The sequence below is a fragment of the Salminus brasiliensis genome, chromosome 24 (genome assembly GCF_030463535.1).
Source record: "Salminus brasiliensis chromosome 24, fSalBra1.hap2, whole genome shotgun sequence".
Taxonomy (NCBI): domain Eukaryota; kingdom Metazoa; phylum Chordata; class Actinopteri; order Characiformes; family Bryconidae; genus Salminus; species Salminus brasiliensis.
This window is the reverse complement of record NC_132901.1, coordinates 3,995,430-4,009,485: the sequence shown is the minus strand read 5'-3', so window position 1 is coordinate 4,009,485 and position 14,056 is coordinate 3,995,430. Positions and strand designations below refer to the sequence as shown.

General features: G+C 42.8%; 1 protein-coding gene across 1 annotated transcript in view; it reads left to right on the top strand.

Annotated features, from left to right (window-relative positions):
* dnah6 (dynein, axonemal, heavy chain 6) overlaps positions 1 to 14,056 on the top strand; it is a 91,579-nt gene that overhangs the window by 26,402 nt on the left and 51,121 nt on the right. The window contains exons 36-44 of the mRNA XM_072669699.1: positions 274 to 396; positions 2,276 to 2,458; positions 3,635 to 3,778; positions 6,740 to 6,961; positions 7,148 to 7,295; positions 7,455 to 7,612; positions 8,775 to 8,906; positions 10,635 to 10,806; positions 12,754 to 12,900. Coding sequence (XP_072525800.1) covers positions 274 to 396; positions 2,276 to 2,458; positions 3,635 to 3,778; positions 6,740 to 6,961; positions 7,148 to 7,295; positions 7,455 to 7,612; positions 8,775 to 8,906; positions 10,635 to 10,806; positions 12,754 to 12,900 — 1,429 coding nt within the window. The remainder of the gene's footprint in view (positions 1 to 273; positions 397 to 2,275; positions 2,459 to 3,634; positions 3,779 to 6,739; positions 6,962 to 7,147; positions 7,296 to 7,454; positions 7,613 to 8,774; positions 8,907 to 10,634; positions 10,807 to 12,753; positions 12,901 to 14,056) is intronic.

Genomic DNA, 14,056 nt, shown 5'->3' with positions numbered 1-14,056 from the left:
TCAACAGTGGCAGTTTAGCAGACACGGGTATTGAACTCACAACCCTGTGGTCAGTAACCCACTGCATTTGCCTCAAAGGCTAGGAGCTAATTACACACACTCATGAACTTCCTTGTTTATGTTTACCACATTTTTTATACACACTTTTTAATGTGATTAGACTCGCTCATACACACAAATACGGCAATCCTGCTTATCTTTATACACACTGTTGGAACTGATAAACACGATCTCACACACTCACTCACTCGCTCTCGTCTCTCTGTCCCTCAGGTTCAGGATTTAGCTGTAGCTTCTCCAGCCACTGTCAGTCGCTGCGGGATGGTGTATATAGACTCTGAGGAGCTGAAATGGATGCCGTACGTGCAGACATGGCTAGCAGGCCTCTCACAGAAGGTAAACCCACTTGGAGCCTCCACTTAGCCAGGGCATTATTAGCGTAAAAACAGCTGTGGGCTGATCATTTGTGTATATACACAGTCTTATCGGAAGGTTTGGAACGAACTCAACCTATTTTACCAACCACCCAAATAATTGCTGCTCTGTGGTGGTTAGTCCTGCGGGGTCCTGACCATTGAAGAACAGGAGGAGAAAGGAGGCTCATAATAAAGTATGCAGAGAAACCGATGGATACAGTCTGGAATTAGAGGACTGTGAAGAGCTGATATATATGGGAAGTGGAGCTGATATAATGGGCTAAGTTCTTTCCAAACCAGGGGTGGTCTTAATATTCTGACGTGACTGCGTATATAGTTTGTTGTAAAGTTTGAAAACTAGGCTGTCTGCACAGTCCCAGTCTTTCGCTCGGGGTCCTGAAAGAACACTTCACTGAAGAAATGCTAATTTCCCTAATAACCATCCAGCAGGATCCAGTTAGCATTATGCGAATAAGCTTCTGCTAACAGGTCTCTCCTGATTCCTGTTCATTGTTAAGCACACTGGCTGTATTGCAGTGATGTATTCCTTTAATCAGCACTTTTAGAGTCAGGCATGGATGAGGTGAACTTAACAGCGTAGAACTAAGCCCAATGAGTCGGTTTCTCCGAGAACTTGCAGTGCAGGTGTAGTGTATATTAGAGATGGGCCTATCGGCGGTTGTGAGCTGATCGCCAATACCGATTAAAGGCGGGAGTGGTTGTCATATTCAGCTATCTAGGCAAACTTGGTAATGCATCATTGTGCAGGGCTCATGTAATGTTCCTGCATTGTGTCTCAAGATTAAAAGGTGCCTCACTTTTTGGAATCAACCACATTTAAAAGTCTCTCGAAGATTAAATATTTTTTAGATATTATTATTCAATTATAAAATTATATTTTAGGATTTTTTTCCTTTGTCTTTTCTAATAGAATATTTTAGCCAATTTACATCACCTGACCTTTTCTAACAGTCACTGTGCCATAAACAAGCCATAGCCCTAACAAGCTACCCTCTTAAACTCCTCGGAAGCACTGCCGGGCCCTGTTTTTTCATCCAACTTGAGGACAACACAGCCAGTTTGTATTGCTTATGCTTGGATTAGTAATCCTGAGGGTGTAATAAATGTCACTAAGGGAGGTTAATGAAGGTCTGAAACCTCAGATAGAGGAATCTCTGATAAAGGTATCTAAAGCCCCTGGGATCCTAAATCTGAGTTTTCTTTCTAATTAAGTTAATGTAATCTCCTCAGTCCTCCTCAGGCCCCCAGTGTGAACATACAAAGCATGTCTTATGAAGATCTTTCCAAAGTCTAATAAACGTCTGCTGTAATTTACCAGTATTGCTCTCCTCTCTAGATAGAGTGGGTGGTCCTAAAAGTGGGTCAGGTTTACATCAGCATAACCCTGACCAATCACAAGGCTAACCTGGCTCTTTGAGTCTGAGCAACCTGGAGAGCTAAAGCTATAGCTAAATCTGGTGAGCTGTCCCGCATGCTCCGTCGTCCCTCATGCCCAGCACCCGGTACCTCTCTGCTTCTGTAGAACTTAGCGACTGGGTGCCAGGACTGATGGGAGGTATCTGCTTCCTGCCGCACAGCATGGTAGGCCATCAAAACGGAGAAGCAGATCAATGGCGGACGCCAGACGAAAGGGACAACTGGACATACGGAGCAGCTGCTTCCCCAGTTGTAGCTTGAGCTTGTAACTAGGTTCCAGATATCAGAAAACCCTCACTAAACCCTAAAGATCTGTGAAAGGTCACAGGTCAAAACACATATGCAATGTGTGTATAAAAGATAATATATATATATAATGTTTATTATTACTTGTTTGTATGTGTGTGTGTGTGTGTATACAGGTGACAGAGCCCATGCGTGAATATCTGATGGAGTTGTTTGAGAAGATCGTAGAGAAAGGCCTGCAGTTTGTGTCGAAGCGCTGTGTGCAGGCCGTGGCTCAGGTGGAAATCAGCAAAGTTACCACGCTCTGCTGTCTGCTGGAGGCGCTGCTGTTCAGCGAGGACTCCCCCAGCCTTAAAATGGTACGCCCCCATTTTCCGATCTACCGCAACTCTGCTCCAAATGCAAATGTCTTCCACCATAGCTCTTCCTTTACTTTTTTATATTCAGGTTGGTCTTGGTTTTACACAACTAATAGAACAAGTGCTTTCTCCAAATTCAACACAGTACCACTTTTAGAGACGACTGCAGTCTCAGAATTCCTCAACTCCTTCATGACAAGTATCTTAAGTACTTAGTAGTGCTTCTGCTGTTCTGACCTGCTGCCTTCAAATCCCACCAAAGACTTTCCATGCAATTCAAGTTCTGTTCTGTAAAGCCATGAGACAAAACTGGACCTATGGTCTATGGAGCCAATATGTCTAAAGGAACGAAGATGGAAGCATACGCTGAAAAGAGCACCCTGCCTACAGTGAAACAGTGGTGGTGGCTCGATGGACAAGGTGTAATCTTCCAACAGGACAATGATCCCAAGCATACCTCAGAGTCTACCAAGGCTTGCTTTCAAAAGAAGTCCTGGAAGATTCTGGAGTGGCCATCACAGAACCCCATAGCAAATCTTTGGAGGGATTAAGCACGCAAACCCAAGAATGCCAGTGCACTGGAGGCTGCTGCCCATGAGGAATGGGCTAAGATTCCTCAGCAACGCTGCCAGAAGCTGGTGTCTGGATGTGCATCATGTTTGCAGGAGGTCAAAACAGCAGAAGGGTTCTACTCCGTACTTAAGAGGCTCATCATGAAGGAGTTAAGTCATTCTGAGACTGCAGTCGTCATTAAAAGTGTGGGGAAAGCTGGTTTTATTAGTTTGAGTCTTGTTTGATTGGTTTATTGCAAACAGCTGTAAGTTTGTAGATGCTGCTAATAAACCTGATTTGCAGTCGTGGTTGAACCATTTTCAAGAAGGTGTCTCTCAACTGTCTTTCCTGGATAGTAAATATGGTCACACTTTTAGAGAGCGGTGTGGTGGAAAATAGGAGCCTCAAAGAACTTTAACATCCGAAAAAATGGCATAGAACATAAACCACAGTCAGAAGTCCCGTGGGTGCAGAATGACATGATGGAAAATGAGTGAATGCCTCCACCTCAGGCACTACAGAGCACATTCTAAATGTCCCCTGATGTGTAATGACACCTATTTGCACATTCTGCTGCCTGTACTGTAACGTCACAATAACGCATGTGTGTGTGTGTATAAACAGGATCCCAGCAAGCTGAACAGCGTGCTCTGCCAGACGTTCGTGTTCTGCTACCTGTGGGCGGTGGGAGGGAATTTGACGGACAGCTGTTGGGATGCCTTCGACAGCTTCGTCAGGCAGCAGTTCGAGGACAACAGGGATGCGATGGTACAAACAGCTCCACTGTAGCTGATCTGGCATGTGAACAGTACAGTAGTCAACCCGAAATAACGGCCATTCAGTCATTCAGAGTGGGGATTTGATGTGATTTGATAGTTAATTGTTGAGAAAGCTACTGGTTCTGGTCTCTTTACAGCAGTGATGAATGGAATCAGCTTGGGTCAGCTTGTCTACAGCACAAACATAGCCAATTCTTTTACTGTCCAAAAAAAACCCAGTGAACCTACACATGTCTTCAGTCTTTAATATGCGTAATGCTGAACATGGCAAAATAGTGACTCACTTTTCATGTGTTTTAGTGCAAAACGTTCTCAATAAAGTCATTAAAATAGTCACCATATAGCCATTAAGTTGTTGAGATTTCATAGAAAGACATCAGTCGTTTGATATACTGACCTGACATTAGGTTAATAGGCAAGACTCAGTTCACCTTCGCGCTCTGCTCTGTTTATTTCGGTGCAATCAACTTCTACTGCCCCCAGATCAGCAGATTAAGGCCAGTAGAGAGTCAGCCTGATTGTGAACCGTGACTGTAATCAGGGTAGAGCTGAAGTAATGTAGGCACAGCTTGCAGAACTGAACTTCACATCATTCTGACTCTCATTAGACAAAAGCTGGCATCACAGGGGTGCAATGTCTATAATGTCCATAATACAGCTACTATATCACATAAAATAATATATATGAGAGTCATTTTATGAAATAGGTGTCATTTCCTTATTGCAATTGTTTTAAAAACTACATTAGCCAACTAAGAAGTTGTTGGTAATTGCTGCTAGATTGCAGACTGGCTATTATAACTACATTATCTAGTTATTGGTTATTGCTAATAGATATCACACTAGCTTGCTAAAAAACTATGTTGAGCAGCTATTTTGATGTTTGTGATTATTACTAGTAGCTACAATTTACACTGCATTAAGCAGCTAGCTGGTTATTGGTCATTACTGCTAGATGGCAAACTGGCTGTCTGAAAACTACATGTAGGCCATGTTGGTATTGCTGCTAGGTGATTACTGCTAGTTTAAACTAAACTAGTTAAAAGTTCTGTTAAGAATATATTTTGATGTAATTAATGCTAATGCTACTTTGATGTTTGTAATTACTTCTATTCATCTAATTAGCTACAAACTAAATTAAGCAACTATTTTGATGTTGGTAATTAATGCAAATGCAGACTAGCTAAGACTACATTAAGCAGCTACATTGATGTTTGTTTAATTACTACTAGTTAGCAATCTAATTAGCTACAAACTAAATTAAGCAGCTACTTTGTAGATACTAACTAGCTAAAACTACATTAAGCAGCTGCTTTGATGTTTGTATTTACTACTAGTTGGCAAACTAACTACATTAAGCAGTTACTTTGATTGATTGCATACTAACTAGCTAAAAACTACAGCTATCTTGCTGTTTGTAAATATTGCAAATGCAGACTAGCTAAAAGCTCCAATAAGCAGCAGCAAACTAACTAGCTACAATTGTACAACTGTATTAAGCAGCCCGCTGGTTATTGGTAATTACTGATAGATAGTAAACTAAGTGGTATGTCATGTCAGGTAAAGCTCCCTGCAGGGGGTTTGTGCTTTATATTTTGGCACCTTGTTCTAAATCTCATCTTGCCTCAAAGAGCCTCGTCTCCGTAAAGTTTGAGTCCTTTTTGTTTAAAAAAAATATAAAATTTGGGCTAAAAGTGGGGGTCCAGGTGCTTCGCTTGCTTCACTGCACCCATGCTGTCATTCCCGACGATGATGTCGCTGCTGCTGTCTCTTTATTATGACATCTGGCAGGCTCTACACTGTTTAACTTTTGGCCGAGCAAAAAGACATTACGCTGAATGTGACACGACTTGGCGGGTCGCTCTATTTATAATTTCATGACTTCCTCCTACACGCCAAAAGACTTTCAGAAGACTCTCCATCTGATAGCAGCCCCTCGCTGCTTCACAAGAGGAAGAGTGAGGAAAAACAATCCGTCCCGGCGGTTCGTGCGAGGACAGCGCGGGGAGGGTGATATTTATCTCAGAAGGTCAGGGTGGGACTGTTTGAGGCATTAATAGTATTCCACAGAGAGGGAGATGGGGGGAGGTGGCGAGAGAGGCTGAATATGAAATCGGCCGGTGGTGAAGACGTGGAGGGGAAAGGTCTGTAATACTTCGCTTTAGCCTGAGGGGCTGTTTTTTCATCCTGTTCTGTCTGGTTCGCTCACATATCCTTACGCTCTGCATTGCTGAAGTTCTTTTCAGAGCTAGGTTCTCAGTACAGGTTATAATATTAGCTGGGGGTTGGAGGAGAGTTACTTTAATATTGAACGTAGTCGAAAAAAACAAATGAAATTGAGGAGGAATGGAGCACTTCTGTTGTTTATACAGTCCAAGGCTTCTGGTTCTGCAATAAACTTTGAGAGTCTTGCACAGCATCTTTCAGATCTACCCTAGGGTTCGGTGGTATTTACTTTTTCATACCGTCTCAAAATATCACTGCAGTGTACGGTATGACCGCCAAGGGGGTGGGACTGGTGAACAAGCGCAAGTTTACACCAATCAATCATTCAGTAAATGTTAAACCGTCAGACTGAGAACAATTACAAATGTTAAACTGCTCAGGAGAGAGAGAAGAACTGGTTAGCATTAGCATAGTTAACAGGATTACAATCTGCTCACTGCACAGCAAATTCAAGTCTGGCTGACGGAAAGACCACTTCTGTAGCTACGCTTAGACTACAGTGAATCTGCTGATGCTTAGTTCTTGTGCTAATGTTGCTTGCAGAGGCAACTGAACTGATTGATACAGTGACATCACTTACTGTTGTCTAGGGCAGCTCTAACAAGGCAGAAATTTGAGGGACTGACTTGTGGCAATGGTGGCGTTCTATAGTAGTGCTTTGTTTTAAGTCACTGATCCTCATTGTTCCCCTCTCTCTCTCTCTCTCTCTCTCTCTCTTTCGCAGCTTCCCAGTGGAGGGGACCTGTGGAACGTGTATATGGATTTTGAGAATAAGCGCCTGGAGCCATGGGAGCGAATCATTCCTGACTTTAAATACAACAGTGAGACGCCCTTCTTTGAGATGCTGGTGCCCACCACGGACACTGTGCGCTACGGCTACTTAATGGACAAACTGCTGTCAGTTCGACATTCCGTCCTCTTCACCGGCATCACCGGAGTAGGAAAGGTAAGCTGTGTGCGAGAGGATGGAGCTCCACCTTCCATCATTCCAGAGAGCACAGTTGTTCCACTTCTCCACAGCTCAAAGCTGGGTGGCTTTATATACCCCTGTAGCCCACGCCTGGCATTAGGCATGGTGCATGTAGGTTCATGTAGAGTTTGTTATAGAGGTGTGTTGTGTTGTGTGTATCAGTCTGTAGTGGCCCGGGGCTTGTTGAACAGCGTACAAGAGCAGGCGGGCTACGTTCCTGTTTACATCAACTTCTCAGCCCAGACGTCCTCAGCTAGAACACAGGAAATCATCGAGTCCAAACTGGAAAAGAAGAGAAAGAACATATTGGGTAAACACACACACACACACACACACACACACTTCTCCAGAACATATACACAATAAAAAATGCAGACTCATATATTACACAATCTTAAGTGTAACCCACAGCAGCTAGGAACCATGAGGAACTATGAGGAACCATCCTGTATGTGTGTGTGTTTGTCAGGGGCTCCTGCTAATAAGAAGGTGGTGGTATTTGTGGATGACCTTAACATGCCCAAGTTGGACAGTTATGGCTCGCAGCCTCCAATAGAGCTGCTGCGCCAGTTTCAGGACTTCCAGGGCTTCTATGATCGTGAGAAGTTCTTCTGGAAGGAGATACAGGTACAGGCCACTAAGCGTGCACACACACATATATATATGTGAAGGCTGCGTAAGGAACCAAGAGACTTAAAACATGTAAAATCATAATAAATATGATAGTAAAATAGAATATGGGCTAACGCTAACTTTCTGATGTTGCTGCTTTGATTTTGAACAGGCACCCACCCCCCAGAACAGACATTCATTATTTGCTTGAATAACACACACACACACAAACACACACGGGTGCAACAGTAGTGTAAACAAAGCTCCAAGGAGAAAAGCTCAGTTTGGCAAGGTTAAAGAGACATACAGTGGTACGGCAGTCACAGCCATGCTCATCAATCTGCTGGCTGAGTTATGAATGCGAGCTGAGATGAGCGTTTCCCCCTTGAAGACACTGGATTGATGCATTATTGATATTGAATAGGTGAATGATAGGGAATCGATTGGCTGTGATATGCCAGTGTTTGTTTATTTAATCTGCCTGTTGTTTAAAAAAGTGATTAATGCGTAATCCTGTCAGTCTGCCTCCCTGCTGTAATATTAACCACAGTTTAATCAATATTGCAGGAATCAGCTACAGTAAACCACTGATACCATTGATCACAGTGTCAAACCCAGTTTGATGAAGCTTTTGGAAATGACTTATTCATTTTCTCTCTACACACACACACACTCTTTCACTCTCTCACACACACTCTCTCAAACAGTTTGTTTCCTCTGTTTCTGTTTTCTGCTCCTCTCGTCCTCTTCTCACCTCAGCTTTTCCTTTTCTTTTATCCTCTTTTATCCATTCTTTTTCTTCTCCTCATCTCTTCTACTCTTGATTTTTCTTTTCTCCTGTCTTCTTTTTTCTCCTTGTTTCATATCTTCAATTCTTGCCTTTTTCCTATTTTCTTCTTCTGTCTTCTCTTTTCTTCTTCTTGTCTTCTTGTTTTGTCTTTTCTATTCTTGTCTGTTGAGTTTGGCTACTATTATTAGTATTGGGCTGGTTTCCCAGAAAAGGATTAAGCCTAGTCTTGGACCACATTTTTAGTGATGGAGAATCATTCAGCATTCAGAATGCTCTGTAGTCTGAGACTAGGCTTAATCCCTGTCTCTGTTTAAGGCCCATTCTCTGTTTAAGTAGTAAATGTATTATGTATGATTTGTAAAAGTGTGTGTGTGTGTGTGTGTGCAGGACATGACCATAGCAGCAGCGTGTGCGCCCCCTGGTGGAGGTCGTAACCCGGTGACCCCGCGCTTCCTCCGCCACTTCAGCATGCTCTGCCTCCCCACACCTTCTGAACACAGTCTCAAACAAATCTTCAAGGTCTCACACACACAACACACACTCAAACAATTAGATAGTTTTACACATCACACGGTCCTACACACACACTAACTCCTTGCAGTTCCCACACCATGTCTCAGCTGGTCAGCTGTAACATGCCATGTACACACACACTGTCGCAGATCTTGCCACACATACCCAAATACACATTTGAACAGTCATAAGGTTTCACACACACACACACACACACACACACAGACATAGTGGCTCAGCTGGACAGCTGTAGTAACATGGCGAGCTCTACTGTCCTGCTGTACATGGTAATGATGTGTTCACCAGCTATGCTACATGGCATGCTGGTGGCATGCTAAAGTTTGGGTACCGCAAGAGTTCAGCCACGTTCTAGTTTCATCCATGGTAGTCCTCTGTTGCGTTCTCTTCACTGGTTCTCTGCAGCTGCCCATCAGATTCAAAGCCAAGACTGGACCAGTCCCTCTGTACTTGATGGTCAATGGTCAAAATCCAGTCTGTGCCAAGAGCCCTTCCAGCTTCAAGTGCGGCTCTGCCTGATCCGACATCCTTTAAGATCCTTGGAAGACAAGCATCCAGGCTTTTTTCTTTCCTGGCACCGAAGTGGTGGAACGAACTTCCCCTGGGTGTCTGAGGGGCAAAAAGTCGCTCGCTGTCTTCAAATGCCGACTGTAGATCCCCCCTCTCCAAAGTGCAGTGTATGTTGACTGTTGTGTATCTACACTGTTAAAAGTGTAAAATCATTGAGGTTTGACACTGTAAAGGAACTTAAGGTGCTTTGAGGAACCTCCGAGGAACCTTTTTCTTTGAAAAAACTTTTCTTCCCAAAGCACCTTAAAAGGGTTCCACCGCAGTTTCAAATTGAAGAAGCTCTTATAGACCCTCAAGGATCAGTGCAGGTATCCATACTGACATTTGTACTGATACTCACAAAGCAAAAGACTATAAACAGCAAATCTGTAGTCCCATTAAGATTAAAAAGGAGCCACGGCCAAGACTGAAGGAGGTATGATCAGTGCTGCGTTAGAACCAAAGAAAGGAGTGCGGTTCTCCCGCTGGTAGAACAGAGCCACCATAGTTTTTTTTACTAGCTAAAGACTAAAGATGGGGAGGTAGTAATGTAATTTCCCCAAAATGGACATTAATCAATCAACCTTTGTTTATACTTATAGAGGGTGACCCCTAATCACAATTTTAAGAAGAAAAAAATATGTATATATATTTTTTACAAAGTTATGAAAAGGTACAGCAAAAACCTGCAAATAGGACCATACATTTAATTATGAAATGATACACAAAGTAAAACAATAAAACAGGGCTACCATATTTAAAAAATAAATAAATAAATACAATTCAAGTAGGAAGTGGTTAGAGATTAAGAGATTATGAACTCCAGCTCGCTGCTGCACTGTAACTAATAGCAGATTTCTTCTGGCACCTGGAGGGTGATCCAGTCACTGGAACAAGTTTTATAATGCCCTGTGTTCACAGAGAGCATTGTTGTGATGTAAGATATAATGGAATAGAGCATGTTTCATAATCAGGTCATCTTTTACTCCCCTACCTATTCACAGTAAGACATTTCCACCACGGGTGTCCAAACCTTTGCATGCCATTGATTTGATCAATTCAGCAGATTTTATAAACAGTGTAGTTCTTATGAGTTCTCTCATAAGTTTTGCTTGCATTTTAGTCAGAGTCTACGTGTGTGTGTATGTGTGTATTGTATGTGTGCAGGCTATTCTGAGTGGGTTTCTGAGTGATTTCACGGCTGCCGTAAAGCAGGCTGCAGGCAGCATCGTGGACGCCGCAGTGGAGATCTATCACCGCATGAGTGTTGACCTGCTGCCCACTCCTGCCAAATCCCACTACGTCTTCAACCTCCGGGACCTGTCCAAGTGTGTGCAGGGTAAGACACGTGCTCACGCTCTCAAATGAGCACATGCACTTTGTGTACTGGTGTGGTGTGCTTGCATGTGCTTTTCTGAGCTTTCTGAAGGAAAGAAAAGTGGGAAGGTGAAGTTTCTCACATGGTATCTCAGGTCGGTGCTCAAATGTCTGCCCGCATAATGAAGCCTCTGAAAGCTTTATAGCAGCACACTATTCCAGACCGTACATCCCATCACTGGAGTGGCAAACCTATGGAATATTGCAATGCTAGTGGTTCAAATGTAGATATTCAGTGGTCGGACCTTCTTTAATGCCCATTCCCAACATTTCTATTGAGTGTTTGACAAGACTTTGCCTAGGCCTCTCCAGACATTAATTTCCATCCTTTTCAGCCATTGTTTCATGGCAGATAATGACTTGCTTTTCTCTCGATTGGATCATTGTCTTGCAGCACAACCCGACTGTGTTACAACTTCAGCTTGTGGACAGATGAACAGACAGTCTACATAAGAATTCTCTGCTACAGAACAGAATTTATCATTTCTTCGTTAGCAGCAGGTTGTTAAGGTCCTGCGGCAGAAAAAAAACATCCCTACAACAGAAAACTACCACCACCATGTTTAACGTTTGTAGGAGAAATTGTAAACTTGTAAACTTGGTGTTCTGCTCACCTGCTCTGTCTTGGCCCCACCTCAACTGCATGCAGCTCATTTGGGGGTTGTTGCCATGTGGGCACTTTGGACAGGCTGGTTAGACCTACACTTGAAAAAGATAAAAGATAACTATCTGGTCGAGATAAATGTCAGGATCTCTGAGTTAGAGCTTAGAGAGCGAATCACAGGGAGATCCTACTGGTTTGCAGTGTTTATTATTCTAACCTATAATTATGAGCATAATGCTATGCTAGCTCTTAATAACGTTGGGTATTCATGTTTGAAGTTAGTCATGCATTACCTATATCATTTAATCGTTATGGAGTCACTGATTAAATCCATAATTATATTCATGCATTTCACCTTCAGCTGTCCCGGTAACTGTCCTGTAACTGTAACAGGGACATGTTTGAGGAGTAGGGAGGTACAGTAATACAAAACCCTACACTTGGGATGGTATTTAAGCTTTATGATTTGACCCATATTTCAGCATTTTCTTGAAATAGTTCCATTGAGAAGAAAAATACAAAATCAAATGCTCTCCTTCACCCTGTGGACTATTAGAAATCACCTTTTGTCTTGGAAACCTCCAGTGGCCAATAAAAATGCTCTCTCATGATTTGCGAGGTGCCCAGGGGCCAGTAAAAACACCCTCCTGTAGGTTCAGACACGCTCAGGGGACGATGGGATGAAGCAGTTAAGCTCAGCATGCCAATACGCTCTAGGGCCTCTTAGTGTTTTAGTATTTAACGAAGGCTTCTGAGATCACGGTTAAGGTCATTTCTTAATGTGCCACCATCAGTCAATGAATTCTTCTTCCAGTGCTGGCTTTATCTGTTATTTAACTTTTGTCTGTGAATGCTTTTTTTAACCTTTAAACAAAATGTAATATCACAAGAGAAAGTTGAGCCCGTTCTTTATTGTAAAACTGCTTGTCTGAGGCCTAGTTATGGCATTTCTTTTGGGTTAAAGGCAAGAGATTGACTGGGCCTCTCCAAAACAGTGATGTTTTGGATCATTGTCCTGCTGCATAACCCAACTGGGTTTTAGCTTTATGGTTTATTCAGCACTATGTTCAGGTCCTGAGGCAGCAAAACAGCCCTACATCGAGAAACTACCACCGCCATGACTGAAAAGGGATGGTGTTCCTACTGTGAAAAGCTCTTAGGTAGATGTAAAGGGACCTCTGTATCCTCTCTTGTCCACAAGGTTACATGTCAAACAGTCAGAACATAGACCATTATCCCTAAAAGCTTTGGAGTGAATGCCCAGCTAAGTTTGTTGTATTCTCACTGCCATGTGTGTGTTCGTAGGCATGTTGCAGTGTGAGCCCAGCACAGTGCACGATCAGACCCAGGTCTTCCGTCTGTTCTGTCACGAGTGCCAGCGCGTGTTTCACGACCGGCTCATCAACAATGAAGACAAGAGCTACTTCAACACCATGCTGTCTGAAATGGCCAGTAAGAAGCTTTCCTTCAAGACCTTCAACACCTTCACCTTCACTTACTGCATTAGTTTAATTAGTTTAAACTAACCACGACTGATAAGTTGATTTGATTTTTAGGACTGCAACCAATGATTAGTTCTAGCACAAAAATAAAACAATAGCCAGTTGAAGCAAACAGGGTTCTGCGCTAGGCTTAAAGCTAACGTTAGATGACGCTAGCTTTTGTCATCTCTGCTCTACTTCATTCGTTCTGCCTAAGCTGAACCAAAAGCTAAATACACATAAAAAGTTAACACACCAGCTTTGTTTTTACTGATAACTCTGGGAAGGGAGTTGGGGCAAGGCTAAAAGCTAACTGGCTACAATCTCTTCAGCTTGCTAATAGCAGATTGCACTTAGAGGACACAGTGAGAGGACAGCAACACTGTCTGGGAAGAGCTGGGAGTAGTTAGTAATGGTGGAAATATGCTATAAAATGGTTCTGCAAGCGTTTATTGGAGGCAAAATAACAGGGTGGTAAATGGGCAGACTGCATCTGCAGATTTACTTTATAAGGGCTAATCCAGTACTCGTCGTCACAGGCAGGTCAATAATGTCTCCCTACTCCCTACATACTACAGAGTGCACTACATATACTACATGTCCAAATGTGTGCACACACAGCTTGTTTAGTCCCTGTAGAGAGGCACTGCCAATAGAATAGGACCTTTTGCACTGTTTAGGTATACAATCCAGATTTGTATGACCCATGGAGTGCTCTAAGGAGGAGGGAGCCATTCTGTTAGGGTTCATTCTGTTGATTGATATTGATCTAGGATGTCGACATGCGGGTCATTTCAGAGCAGGTTCATCAATGCTAAAGGCAGATTATGGATCATTCATTGACCACCACACCGATGGGAACCTTCAGAGCAAAGAATGGGAACTGAGCAATGAGGCGTGCAATGTGAACACAGCCCATTTTTAACAAAACTGTAGAAAATTGATCGAACATTAATGAATTTCAATTAGACATATAATGCACTCCTTGAGATTGGTGTCTGTGGTGGTGGTGATGTATACATGGTAAGTGATGTATAAATGCTCAGATGTTGTTTACAAGCCTATTTACCACCCTGTTATTTTGCCCCAGAATAAAACGCCCTGTTTCCTCTTTTACAGAGGGCTTG